The sequence below is a fragment of the Hibiscus syriacus genome, unplaced genomic scaffold, assembly GCF_006381635.1.
Source record: "Hibiscus syriacus cultivar Baekdansim isolate YM2019G1 unplaced genomic scaffold, ASM638163v2 tig00110429_pilon, whole genome shotgun sequence".
Taxonomy (NCBI): domain Eukaryota; kingdom Viridiplantae; phylum Streptophyta; class Magnoliopsida; order Malvales; family Malvaceae; genus Hibiscus; species Hibiscus syriacus.
In genome coordinates this window covers 7831703-7846810 of record NW_024062733.1, presented here as the reverse complement: position 1 = coordinate 7846810, position 15108 = coordinate 7831703, and the positions used below count along the sequence as shown (strand labels likewise).

Below are 15108 nucleotides of genomic sequence, written 5' to 3'. Positions count from 1 at the left end.
CTAATGATCATAACCCAACATTAAATTTAACCAGAAATTATCTAAATAGAAAACTAACCTTTGGCTCTTGACTTCTACGTGAAGAAGATGAAAGGAGAATAAGAGAATTCTGAAGACATCTCTCCCTTTCCACGTGGTTTCCTTATCTTATAAAGGAAAAAAATAAAAATCTTACTTATCAAATGGCCATTTTACCCCTTATTCCATCAGTTATTTACTGAATAATAAAATAAATCTTTTAAATCTTTCAAAATCAGACTTCATATTTTCAAAACTTTCATTTTAATCACTTGCTCTTGTTTTGGGATGTTACAGGATGGATCACCTATTATCTCATCATCCTTGACATAGTTGTATTCTCTTGGGTAAGAGACTTCCCTTTCTTCAATGGTTGGATTCTCGAGAACATCATGGGTTTCCTCATCTTTTGTTTCTTCCTTTGATGATGGTTCTCCAACGTCATAACTAACGTCATTTGTGTTTACAATACCTACATCATCATTCACACAAGAATCCTTCCTCAGAAGAGAATTATCATCGAAAACAAGATGTATAGACTCTTCTACAACTAAAGTTCTTTTATTAAATACCCAATAATCTTTAGAATTTAAGGAATAACCCAGAAAAATTTCTTTATCACTTTTAGCATCAAATTTACCAAGATTTTCTTTACCGTTGTTTAAAACAAAACACTTACATCCAAAAAGATGAAAATAGCTAATGTTAGGCTTTTTATTTTTGAAAAGTTCATATGGAGTTTTCTTCAAAATTGGCCTAATCATTACACGGTTTATAACATAACAAGTGGTATTTGTGGCTTTCGCCCAAAAATATTTTGGCAAATTGTTTTCACAAAGCATGGTTCTAACCATTTCTTCTAAAGTTTGATTTTTCCTCTCAACAGCTCCATTTTGTTGAGGGGTTCTTGGTGCTGAAATATTATGGCTAATATCATTAGAATTACAAAAATCAGTAAATTCAAGATTTTCAAATTCAGTACCATGATCACTCCTAATGCTAGTTATTGAGTAACCTTTTTTGTTTTGGATTACTTTTGAAAACGTTATGAACTTTTCTAATGCTTCATCTTTAGTACTTAAGAATAGAACCCAAGTATATCTAGAATAGTCATCTACCAATACAAAACAATATTATTTTCCACCCAAGCTAACATCATTAATGGACTTAAAGGAAGCTCTTCTATGTTTTTCTTTAGCACATGCATCACAGATTTTATCATTATCAAATTTTAGCTTTGGAAACCCTCTTACTAAATCTCATTGAATTAGTCTTTGTAGAACACTCATGCTAGTATGTCCTAGTCTCCTATGCCATAACTAACTATCATGCTCATCCTTAGCAACTAGGCATAAATTAGTCATATTTATTGAATCTAGATACACCATGTAAATATTTCCTATTCTATGACCAACAAGCATAATCTGATTAGATGCAATGTTAATGACTTTACAACCATTTGTTTCAAATAAGACATTGTATCCTTTATCACAAAATTGACTAATACTCAATAGATTATGCTTTAACCCATTCACATATAAACATTTTTAATTTGTATGGAAGAGGTATTACCTATTGTACCTATACCTTCAATGTGACCTTTTGAATTATCACCAAAAGTCATCTCTCCTCCATTTTTGTCGTTAAGCTATATGAACCGGCTCTTATCTCCGATCATGTGTCTTGAGCATCCACTATCAAGGTACCAAGAGTTTGAATTTGTTTCCCGTGCCTTGTAGCAATGCTCCTTTTCCTACAAACATATATTAATTTTTTTATTTTTTCTACCCTATTTCTTTTGGGTCCATATTCATTTGTCTCCAAAATTCTAGTACCCTTAGGTATCCATTTATGTAGGATATCCTTGTCTTTAGGGGTGTGTTTGGTTCACGGATTGTAAGATTACCAGTGGGAATGTAAGATTACCAGATAATATGATTACTAAGAATGTTGTATTTTGTGTTTTATTGGTTTAGCATGAATATAAGATTATCATGCTTGGTTAAAGGAATAAAAGATTATTGGAATATATATTTGACCAAATTGTCCTTATTATATATTTGTTTTTTTTAACAAGTTGGAAAATATTTATATATTTTCTTTAAAAAATTTAAATTCATAAAATTTATATAATTTTTTCTTACAAAATTAAAAATATAAAAAGGTTAATGAAAGGGTAAAATTTTATTTTAACCCCTGAACTTCATATAAAATTTTAATTATAGACTTTTTTGTAAATCTAAAATAGTTTAAGGATAAATTTGTAATTTAACCTTCATAGAATTTTTATTATTCAATGACAGAAGAATGATAATTTTTAGAAAAAAAAATTTAAGGGCATTTTAGTCCAAAACGCCGGTAATCTAACAATACCTAAGGAAAGGGAGGCAATGATATTCCCGATAATATACCCTAAAAAATCCACTATTGGTAATCTTACATTACCGGGAATGAGATTCCCGGACTAACCAAACGGGGGAATATGGATTCCATTCCCATAGGAATCCCACATTCCCACATCCAAACACCCCCTAGTAGTAATGAGTTCTTTTGGAACCCATATACTTCTAACAATTTTTCCATTAGAGGTTCTTTGGGGACCTCTATGATTGTAGTTTTTAAAAAAATTTCTAACAAGGTTGGTTTTTGAACTTTCTCCATTTTCAAAACGTTTTGTTCCAACTTTATTAAAAGAAGTTTTAAGATCGTCAATTTTCTTTTGATGATCATCGTTGACCTTTGAAAGTAAATTATGTAAATCAGAATTTTTCTTTTCAAACTCATCTAGTTTGATTTGCAAATCTTTAATTTTACTTTCAAGATCATTGTTGGTCTTAGATATGAGATTATTTTCATTTTTCAATTTTTAATTATCATTTTTGTATTTTAAAAATAATTTCACATAATCCAAAGCCAAACCAGTATATTCCTCTAATAGATCATCAAAAGAATAATCTTCGAAATTAAATGAGCTAGAGGTTACCTAAGAGCTTTCCCCGATGGCCATCAAGCACAAGTTTGCTACTTCTTGTTCCTCTTCATCGGAACCTTCATCATTGCTCCATGTAGCCACGTGAGCCTTGTGCTTTTTCTTCGATTGACCCTTCTTCTTTAATTGTGGGCAATCGTATTTGACGTAACCTGACTTTTTGCATTCGTAGCAAATGATCGGGTCTTTCTCCTTCGATTCAGTTTTGAAGCCTTCATTTCGTTTGAATTTTCTTCCTCGGTTGGGCTTCATCAGTTTTCTGAATCATTTGGCAAATAATGTCATTTCCTCATCATCGTCATCTTCATCTGAATCACTCTCATCTTTTGTGGATTTGATAGCAACTCCCACGTTCTTCATTTTCTCCTTCTCCTTCTTTGTCTCGTCAATCTTCTCGAGGTCTACGTCATCTTGAAGCATCATTTCATGAGTGAGGAGAGAACCAATTAACTCTTTGAGAGTTAAAGACTTTAAGTTTTTAGTCTGGATGATTGATGTCTTCTTTGATTGTCAGGATTTTGGAAGAGAGTAAACTAACTTCCTTACAAGCTTTACGTTTGGAATGATCTCTCCATATGATTTGAGACCATAGAAAATCGTAGAAAATCTATCCATCATAGCTTTGAAATATTCTTCCGGTTTCATCCTGAAATTTTCATAGCTATGAGTTAGAAGACTAATTTTAGATTCTTTTACCTCGTATGTGCCTTCATGAGTGACTTGTAGTTTATCCCATATTTCCTTGGTGGTTGTATAAGATGAAACTCTCCCATATTCATCTGGTCCAAGAGCACAAAATATAATATGGATAGCCTCTGAGTTGAGCTGGAACATTCTTTTCTCTGCTTCACTCCACAATCTTGAATGAGCGGAAGGAATGAAGTATCCATATTCTATGATATTTCATGCTCCCATGTCACTTGCTTGAATGAAATACCTCATTTTATTCTTGCAATAAGCATAATTAGCTCCATTGAAGAAAAGAGGCTTGTTGACGGGCATAGAATCAAGACCGAAGTAGGAGTTTGAAGTAGAGGCCATTGATTACTTGAATATCGATATAACTCTTCCCAAATCGACTCAAGAGTGGTTTGACTTTCTCAACCAAAGTCTACGTCCACTACCTTAGCTATCCACACTAAGGATTTTCCAACAAATTCACTAATTTGTTCTTTCTTTTGAGGACAAAGAGTAACCTTACATTTCCCTCAAAATTATACCCCAAATTCTTGAGAACACTCTCTCCCAAAGAGAAATACACAAATTTGCAAACTTACAGAAAAACCTCATAAGGTAAGATGTTTGCACAATTCTAGAACAAAGAAAGAACACTAAAAAATGAATACAATTGAACACAATAAGTGTTCTTGAAAGCAAAATTAATATTGAATAAAAATTTGGCTTGAAATGCTCAAACTTGAGGTTTGATGCTTTCTCTTTAATTCTCTAGTTTCTCTTCTTAATTGTTGTTGATCAATGGCTCCTAAGCTTGTTTAAATACACCTTGGATCACTTCTGAACGTTTGGGATCATTGGTGAAGTTAATAGATCTGTTACTGTGTGAAAACAATTAAATAAAACAGTTGGGAGCGTGTGTGCATCAATGCATAGCCAAGGTGCATCGGTACACTATGTATAAAATTCAAATATTTTAACCGTTATAAGACTTAGTGCATCGGTACACTAATTACATTCGATGTTTCCCAGGAGCGCATCGATGCATGGTCTGTGCATCGGTACACAAAATGCATTCGATGTTTCAAAATATTGAAGAGTGCATCGATGCATGGCTTGTGTATCGCTACACAAAATGCATTCGAAATGGGTGTGCATCAATGCATCATGTAGTGCATCGATGCATCATGTAGTGCATCGATGCATCATGTAGTGTATCGGTACATCACTTTGTAAATTTGATTTTTGGCTCGATTAAGGTTCGAAATACTTTGAAAAAAATATTTTAAGTTTAAAAAACAATTTTACACTTGAGTAAGGATTGAAATTGATCTTTGAAAAACTTAGAGTAATATTTTGATATTCGAATAATTGAATCGAATATACTTAAAAATGATTGTGAAATCTTAAAATTCAATAACCATTGATTTGTTATATGAAAACATCAAAAATGTTTTCAACACCCACTAAAATACTAGAGACGTACTTTGAAAGCGATCAAGTCTGGAAAGCTCTGAATCGGCGATGTGCTCCTCGAACCGACACTTAAGAACCTACGCAGAAAAACATATTCTTTATGATGAGTTCACAAGATCAGTGTCACATAAATAACCCTGTTATACTACATGCATCCAACATAAAAGCATGATACAATATGATCATAAATTATTGTAGCACTCAAGCAAAAACTTAAGTATCGTGGAGTAGTTCGGGGTCACTTAGCCTCGTGGAACTCATACCCCTCTTTACTTACTACAACACTTAAGGAAGACCTGGGTCATATAGTATCAATGCCTCCTTAAACTTTGGGTTAAGTCTGGGTTACGAAGCATCAGTACTTTACCCGGCTAGTCTACTCTTATAGAGTACTTGGGATGTGTCTAGGTCACATAACATCGACACAATATCCAACTAGCATTAGAGAGCCTAGGCACTTATTTGGAATTATCTGGATTATCCTTACATAATTACGCTAGCGTCATTAAGTAACTCGGGTATCCTCGACATTTATCTAACATCAAACAAAGATATAAGTCTTATGGAATCTTACCTCATTAAGACCTTATGTTATCACACATTTAGTTATTGTTTCATTTTAGTTTTATGAAAGTGTGTACCCTTTGAAGGAACACCATTTCACCCTCTTCAAATCAGCTACCAAAATTGTCCAAGATTTCACGTGGGTATCGATACTTACCTACTTGGTATTGATACTCCCTTGGGTATCGATACAATTTTGCTTTCAATATTTCATAAAATATCCCAGTGACAATACCCCTATAGAAAGTATCGATACTACCCCATAGGTATCAATACCCCCTGAGTATAAGTACCAAAATAACACACTGGAATCCAAAATGTGACCTCATGTATCGGTACTCATTCCTGAGTATCGATACCACATGAATAGTATCGATACTCCCCTGATGAGTATCGTTACTCTCTTACATTCACTTAAATTTTAGCCTCTCACGAAGAACAATATTGGTATTGTTCTTACAGTACTGATACCCTCAACCTAGAACCTTTGTTTTCTCTCGTGAAAACACTCCCAAATCACTCCTGAGGTATCCTCAAATTCCCCATTAGGTGTTTAAGGCTTATTTAACATGCAGGGAGCATAAAAGGTCATCACTTTGAGCATGGTAACAACAAATCCTGATTTCATGCTTTAAACCCTTACCCAATTGCACATAAAGGCTCATACACACAACAAGAATCAAAGCTTAACATTTTGATTTACAAGCAGTAGGGAAAGGCTAGAAACGTGTTACCTTTCACTTAAGAGTTGCAAAATGACCTCAAGCTCAACCAAGGTTCACCTTCTCCTTGTTCTTCACTTTTACACTTTCACCCACTTTTCTCACTAAACCAAAAGCAAAGAAAATGATTACTAACTTACTTGAAAGCCTTGAGGAACTAAAAACGTGATTCTAAGCTCTTTTGGACAGATTTGGAGTACCCAAGTGCTCTAGAACCTAAAACCCCTAATAAACCTCTTCTATGGCCACCATAGCCAAACTCTAAGGTTGAGAGCTCATTTTGAAGCTCTAGAGGAGATAATTCTGAAACTTACCTTCTAAATTTTGGACCTAGGTTGCACACCACAAAGTTCTCACCTTTGAAGCGAGGAAGATAACAAGAGAAAAGAGAAATTGGATTGGGAAGAGGACAAATAGTGAAGAAAAAGAGAATGGAATGCAACTTCCCTTTTTGTGTTTCACTCTTTTCTGTGACTTCATCAACCATTAAGGGGGATCAGCCTTTGAAACACTTCAGGGGTAAATTGTACTCATAGTCCTCCTCATTTGATGCACACTTTAAAAATACCCTTTTTATGTCTTATTAGGCTCAAGCCCAACCCAATACAATTATACATTGACCCAAAACTCTTAAATGGTTCCTTTAGTCCAACTAACTCATTTGGGTTTTATCCGAAACTACTAACCCAAAAATCAGGGCGTTACAATTTCAACATACGACAATGGTTGTTTATTAGCCTCAGGTAATAGTTTCAGACCCTTACCCTTAGAATTTCCATGCTCTTCCATCATATTGACCTCGTCGTTATAACCAAAACAAACTTTCGCTTCAATCGCTAGTGTACTATCGCTTACAACAGACAAAACTCTTTCCACCCCCGACTGTTCCACAACAACCACCAGAGGGACCTGTTGCACAACCGATAGTAGACTGGAGGCCTCAGCTGATGTTGTCATCGAAAGAGGGGGGTCAACCATGCAAATGCAAAACCTAACGTGAAAAAACCAAATACTAAGATCCAAGAAAAGTGCTAATGTGTGTGTATATTATTATTATTGTTATTGTTATTATTATTAATTCTCATAAAATTATTATTAGTAATTAAGTTCAAGGTTGAAATTAAAATAAAATATTGAGATCAAAATTTTAATTTTAAAATTGATAGAAAATTAAAAACATAAAATTTAAATTTTTTGATTTATGTGTCTTCTTTAACCACAAGCTCCAAAAGAATGTTCACCAACAACAAAAATCCATCCCAAACCTCCTTTTTTCCCCCAAAAGTTAATCATAATAATTCTACTTTAGGTACCCGGAACAAGATGATAGGTCGGATTTTGGGACGAAAAACCACCCATGCATGTCCATTTGACCTTTGCTATAAATATTAAAATTTAAAGATTTTACGTTAAAATTATATTGACATAAAATTTAATCAAATGTTATCATCTTTTAACTTTTATTAAACATGCAACTTTACCCTTTGTAATGCATTAAAAAAAATCAACAATCAATTAATTTAGCGAGATGAGATATTAAATCCTTCAAGCAATAACTAGAGTTCGAATCCTAATGTTGTAAACAAAACAAACAAGATTGAGAGTGTCGTCCCAAGCCAAGCGAATGGCATTCCTGTAATTCCGAGACTACTACGTTTGTGTGTGAGATGCAGAGCTTCACCTACTTTACTTTTATTTCATACTCAAAACGAAAAATAAAAGAAAAAGAAGCCATAATTTATCACATATTACCTTTGCAAACCATAAAACTTGGATCTGTACATGTCTAGATAGAAAAACAAGTCCAAATAGAGTTGGAAGAAACGAGGGGCACACAAAACATATCAAACTCACTAATTGTATCCATTCAATAGCGCACCAAGTCATTTACAATTCTTGAATGGCATAACACAATTATATCACTTTTGGAGAAACCAGAATGGCCAGCTTCTCAACGCTTGCTTCATCAAAAACCACAAGCAATTCTTTAACGATTCGGAAAATTTTACACAAGCTTCCTACACGTGATTTGAAGACTAGACATCATACACCGACAGTCGCTCTTCAATAGAAACACGGCAGATTGGACACCTTTTGCACTTCTCACAGCAAGTTCTGATAAAAAAAAAACATTCTTAAATATATGCCAAAAATATGGTATATGCTACCCCAAGTTATGACTTCATTCAAATGCCACTACCAGGATAGATGCAAATACCTGCAGAGGACATGGTGTCTACATGGCAGGAGGACTACATTGATCTGTTCCTCAAAGCAAACTCTACACAGAATCTTTTCCTGAGTGACAGATCCAATCAATCGATAAGAAAGCGGCACAGAATATATTTCCCCAACAATTAGAATAACTTGGTAACAACTAAAGCTTGGTCCTGAAACAATACATATTGAAGTCTTTCAAACTCCTGCTGGCTGTACTTGGTGACTTCAGTCTGCTCACCGAGTGCAGCTTGTAATCTCCAAATCTGTATTTAAAAGATTTGAAAATGTTAGTCTAACATTGCTCGATAGTATACAGAGATTTCAGACTACCAAAAACTGTGTCTACCTCCTCAACTAGATCCGACTTCGGTCTTTTCTTCACGATATCAGGTGAGAAAGTGTTATATCTGAATGTTAGGATGAAAGAGAAGATCAGCAACGAGAGGACATTAACTCATGTACTATTCAAGACCCCAGAACATGTAATAAGTGAATAATTGGCGAATTTGTTGCTAAATTGGTATATTAACATGAATGCATCTCGTGATTCAATTCTCTTTTACTAATGCATTTTAATAAATTCTTTTCTTAAATTATAAACTATAAGCAAACTACAATAGTATCTCCATTGTAAGAAAACATATTATCCTACTTAAGGGTTTACTATGCACTTTACTACTATGGATATTTGACTAGCTACTTACTACTAAATATAGGTGACGAAGAATTCATTTGCATTGCTTTTGCGGCCATAAATGAATATCGTTGGATGCTAATGAAAACTTAACCACAATTTTAGGCTGCAGCTGTCATATTGTGACAGAGAACAAAACATATTTTGCATATATCAGTAAGTCTAAGCGTTCAAGCCCATAAAAGCCTGTTTAATAAACCTTACAGCAGCCAGAATGGATGCTTATATGTTGTACTAGATGAATGCATGCATAAAGGAACGAGAGTGTGATATAGAAAACCAACCCAGATGTCCCTGAACAGTAAAGCCTAGCCTGTTCCTCTCTACTTCCTTCGTCAATTGACCACCAACCCAGTAACCTGTTAAGAAAAGAAACATCAACTATGTAGTGTGCATAATGCTTTCATTTTTTGACTTCACTTGGTACAGACGCAGAAGAATTTAAGCAACAGTTAATCGAGATTTACTTAACAAACGCTACCTTGAACCATGGTGCAAGAACCCAAAAAATTCACAAACTTTTGATGCTATATCAATGTATCTTCCAGAACCAGCTCCACTATGTAGTAAAGTAACAATTTTCTCAATTAATCTATATGCAGCAAGAGCAATACCAACTCCTTGTAGCAGCAAAAGGGGCGAGAAAAGGACTGGAGTTGATATATTTCTTGCACTAGGTGGTGTACCCTGGCATCACAGTTTAATATGTAATACAGATACAACTTGAACATTCAAGAATATATCAAACGGAGGCCATTCGCAACGACTATACCTCTAAGTGCATGAAAAGCATGATCTGGAAACAAATAAATGGAATTTTCATAACATGTCCTCCAATATCCTGCAGGTTGCATATTCTGCTGTTCTGGTGGCTGTCTTCATCGGAAGATATTACCAAACCTCTGTTCCAGTCAAGATATCTTATAGTCATTGAAGACGAGCTGGATTCCCCAAGGTGAGAATTTCGATGAATTGCTGGATTGTACCACTTTGTACATACAAGAAAGGCAAAACACTCTGCAATACTGCAACACAACTTGAAATGTTACTACAGTAGTAGAATGACAAGGGAGAAAACACAAAATAATCAATGAAAAATGATTGTATTGTACCCAAAATTTATGAATAAATCCCACCAGCCTAGAGCTGCAACATCACCTGCACATCATTGAGGATGTATAAATGTATTAGCAGCGCATATCCTGAACGGTCTCAAACAAGCATACATAGTAGAAAGGAAATGTTCACCGACATATCAATCATTTTTAAATACAAATCTGTAACAAAGAAAAGTAAATGTTCCATGAAATAGTACCAAAAAGAACAAAGCAAGAAAAAAAGAAACCAGATAAAAAGGAATCCTACCCTTAAAACTAAGAAACAAACGACTTACCACATAACTTCAAAAGAGTGAAAGTTGTGGCAGCAATAAAGAAGACCATAGATATTGCAACCCAAAAATGCTACAAACCAAATACCGGAAACTTAACATCAGTTCTCTAACTAATTATCAAGGCACAATACTTTAGCATTAGATGTAGACAAAAAGATCATCTCAAAGACCATATGTATCATTACTATCGTCACATATGAGGATATGATCTGGTAAAGTATAAGATATGATGCATGGATTCATATCAATGTCGTAGCGGTGTGTGATAGAAACAAACTGTTGACATGGCATAATACATATGGAACACACCAGGACACCAAAAAAATGTTTGGACATGGTAATGATACGCCCAGACACCACAACCATAGTTACTAGTTAACAGATTTGCTTTCTCTGGAACCATGAACCAGAAGAAGAGAATGGCAGCACCATAGAAAAGAGACTAGGGTGAGTTTACAATTCTCTTTTAAAATGAATTGAGCCTAAAATAACAGATAAAATTAAGCTTAATCTCTACGATGGAAGAATATGCATTAGCATTCATATGCAGTGTCACCATAAGCATATCATATAATATCCATGAAGTACAAGCATGATGTAGCCACGAAATGCTGTTATACTATAAGCAGATTCAAATATCAATATCGGTATTTCTGCTTCTTTTACTTTTTTAGCTTTTCCTCCATAATAACCGTATGACTCAACGAAACAGGGGATTTTTTCTTCTTCAAAATTAAGTTGCCCTTGTGAAAAGTGAACCATGAATGGAAGCACAATGCTAGAATAAAAGCAGCCAAACTCTATAACTGGATATCTTTTCAGTTATAATTAAAAGTTATGACTGTGAAACCATAGGCTAATTAAATCAGGCATGCCCGAATTTTTTAATGAGTTATGTACTATCCCTGAAAAAAATTCTTTAGTCACTACTGATTACAAACTTACAGGAAGGGTTTCCCATATCACTTCATCGCTCATGCTTTCCTCATCTCCAGGCATCAAAGCTCGGCACATCCTGTCAAAAATTAAAGAAAAAAGTCATTGCGCCTAGAAACAGTTGATAAAATTAAACTGCATAACAGTAACATTTAACACTACAATCCCAAAGCCACCTACAATTGACTTGGTACTTTGTGAAAATACTATGGTATCATTAGTTCTTGCTATATTCAAAATTAGGTTTAAGGAGAGTGTGGATTTTCTTCTCCAAGGCTCAAATCCTAAAGACATTGGTTAGGAACCAATAGAAAGTAATAAAAACTAAAGAGACTGTTTTATGTGGAACAACTAGCAGATACATGAGTATCCAGCCAGACACCAAAGATCAATAATGAGCGCAAGCGCTCTAATAACAATACTAGTAGCAATACTCTGATGCCCCTAGGCAGCCTATACACCAAGTGCACATAGAAAGATTTGAAAGTTAAAACAATGTAATGCAACATTTTCCCCCCCAACATAATTAGAGGAGAGGCTAGGTGAGAAAGGGAAACAAAGGTTTATGAATTTGTTGGAGTAAGCAACATATGAAGTTGGCATGAGACTAAAATTCACACGATAATATATATATATATATAAACCCACATAGCGGATGGTGGATATTTTATGCCCTTACTGTTAATAAATTTTGTATGGTTTCATTCGGATTCTTGTTGGCTGGAGCCAACGTTAGCAAATCAATTTAGCTAAAACAAGATTTTATAGTACAAATCAATTACTCAAGAAACAGAATATGACAATGAGCACCGGGGGGGGGGGGGAGGAAATACCTGATGTTATCAATCAGAATAGCTATTTCAAATGCAAGCAGGGGAAGAAAGACAATCTTCAAACTAACAACTGCAACACATCCATTTTTATAAACAATTTAAATTAATCAGATAACAAATGGGAATACGGAGTAATTATTAACATGCTTTCGTGAATCAATAATACAAATTCCCCTTCAGTAAATCAGAGTTTAAGTAAGATAGAGTATTAGAGCAAAATAATAATACATTAAATGAGAGGATAGGATTTATAAATAAAAACAAGAATATCTCAGATTATCATGTTCAGAGGATGTTGCCTACGTACCATAGCTGCTGTCAAGATGTATACACAAAAGTAGCTCAAAGGCAACAAGCAATGGCGTTGACGTGACAGCATGAAATGGAGCCCACTGTGCATGAGAAACGCGGGTTATTGATCTGGATTATTATGAAATACTGACACAAACAATTTTCTCACAGTTAATGGTTACATCCAAACTTAAGAGATTATCAGTCATACATGGCGATCGTGAGGCATCGATGGAGCAGGCAAAGAAAACCTACCACGCGCCACAGCTGCATGAAAAAGCCATAAAGGGGAAAACACAACCCTGCACAATGAAATAAAAAGCAAGCAGATAAAAAAACAGAAAAAGAGCGGTATGCTTTCTTACTACCATAAGAAAATTAACATGTTCTCGTCTCCAAGCTTAGCAACCAATGCTTACAAGTTCTCTTCCAAACTATTCACCTATAAGGTGTAAGTGTATAACTTGCAGTTTCATAAGGGCATCTATGCATCACGCACTGGTAAATGTATTTGAAGCATTAACTTTATACATGACCACAAGTATCCAAGTCAACAGATCAAATACTGGACATGTCACAAAGGAAAACAAAGAGATATACGCATTGTTAAACAATTAATCATGAGGTTTTATGACACTTGTTATATGCTCGAATTTACGGCCATCCCAACAGAGTAGCTAAACCAGTTTATGTTTCACCGTATAGAGCATGCCCTTTGGCACATAAATTTAGAACTCTACAGATTAAGAACAAAAACAATTAAATCTCCTTTTTTACAACCAAGTGTATTTCCCATCGTAAGCATGTGCCAATGATTAATTTGCTGAGAGCAAATTGACTGACTGATGAAGTAAAATGATACTAAAAAAAAGAAATTACATAAAAAAAATCAAATCACGAGAAAAATAAAATTTATTGCAAATGAAACAGTACAAGAAAGTTTCAAATTTTGTTTAATTCAAGTGGGATGGTGAATATAGTGGATGAAATAAACAAAACAAATAATAAGCATAAAAGTAAACGGTTGCTAAAGAAGAGAATCAATTGCAAATGAAACCATAAGCAAAATGAACGAAATGAGAGAGAGACGAACCACCAAGAGTAAGAGAGGACATGATGAAGCTTGAGGGCGAGCAAGAGGGTGAAGGAGAAGAGCAAGACATGGGCAACCAGCGCCTGCAGAGACTTCCCCACCCTTCTCCATGTCATCACTCTCCTTCTCTCTACCAGCATACCCACAACCAAAAACCAAAAAAAGAAACAAAATTTTTTGACGGAACTCTTAAGACACCCAGAAATGAAAAAGAAACCAGAATCCAAATCAATAAAAAAAAAAGGCAACTTGGGTTTCACGCCGAAGGAAAGCAAAGCAAGCAAGGCCGAGGATTGGGTTGTTTAATTCTTATCTTGATGGTCAAAGGTGGGAGAATGCGTTGGGACGAAATTACCCTCGAGAAATGAAGAGCTTGGAGGATGGGTCATGGGAGGGAACGAAGAGGGCAATTTTGGTGAAGAAGAAGAGAAAAATAGAATGAAGCGACTCAGTGGTTCCCACATGAAGATTTTAAGCTTCGAATTTGATATTTTTATATGCCTAATAGACGGAAGAAGACGGTGGGCGGACGCTTTATTTATTTATTTATTTTAAAAAGAATCATTTAGTTTTATTAGAAAGTAAAAAATATTCATAATTAAAATGAATATTTATAAGTATAACGTAAACGTAAATAAAATTATAATTATGATATTTTTTATAATTATCGATATAAAAATTAATTACCTAGATCACATAAGAATTAAATAAAGAAAGGTTTAAAAAAAACCTAACTAAAAAGTTTGAACAAAATAAAGATAAAAATATATCTGATTGCATCGAAAAACGAATCATAAAAGGGAACGAAGCTACTAAAGACCATCAATAAATCATAAATCAGAGTCAAGTGACGTGAAAAAACTAATCACTAATGTAAAACGCATACCCAAATCAATCAGAGAGTCCAAAGCACGGAAGATCATCATAATAACAAATAAGCGCCATCTTGAACAGTCAGAATAATGTCTAATCCAACCCTGAAAAAAAATAAATGAAAATAACAGTAAAAAATCGTAAGCTATTAAAAAACAGAGAAAACATATCACAAAAATATAGATAAACGTGTCATAAAGACAGAGAAACATGTCACAAAGATATAATTATTCTTATTAAAAATATTAAAAGAAAAAAATATAATCTACAGGTGACAAACAGCATCAAAATCAGTCTCGCCATTGGTTAAATAAAATTAACCTCGATAAAA

The 15108-nt window shown here is 34.4% G+C and overlaps 1 protein-coding gene across 2 annotated transcripts; it reads right to left on the bottom strand.

Moving 5' to 3' along the window:
* Nucleotides 1-8288: 8288 nt before the first annotated feature.
* Nucleotides 8289-14314, bottom strand: LOC120124823. 2 transcript variants are annotated; one of them, XM_039143399.1, is made up of 14 exons: nucleotides 13905-14314; nucleotides 13023-13113; nucleotides 12828-12912; nucleotides 12521-12590; nucleotides 11697-11766; nucleotides 10752-10821; nucleotides 10471-10516; nucleotides 10131-10383; nucleotides 9840-10045; nucleotides 9643-9717; nucleotides 9011-9071; nucleotides 8847-8927; nucleotides 8663-8742; nucleotides 8289-8559 (listed from the first exon to the last, which is right to left on the bottom strand). In XM_039143399.1, the coding sequence occupies exons 1-14, from the start codon at nucleotides 14042-14044 to the stop codon at nucleotides 8481-8483; spliced, it is 1407 nt and encodes a 468-aa protein (XP_038999330.1). In that variant the 5' UTR covers nucleotides 14045-14314; the 3' UTR covers nucleotides 8289-8480. The 2 variants fall into 2 exon arrangements, with proteins under 2 accessions (XP_038999330.1, XP_038999331.1); XM_039143400.1 differs by lacking the exon at nucleotides 9011-9071.
* Between the last annotated feature and the right edge of the window lie 794 nt (nucleotides 14315-15108).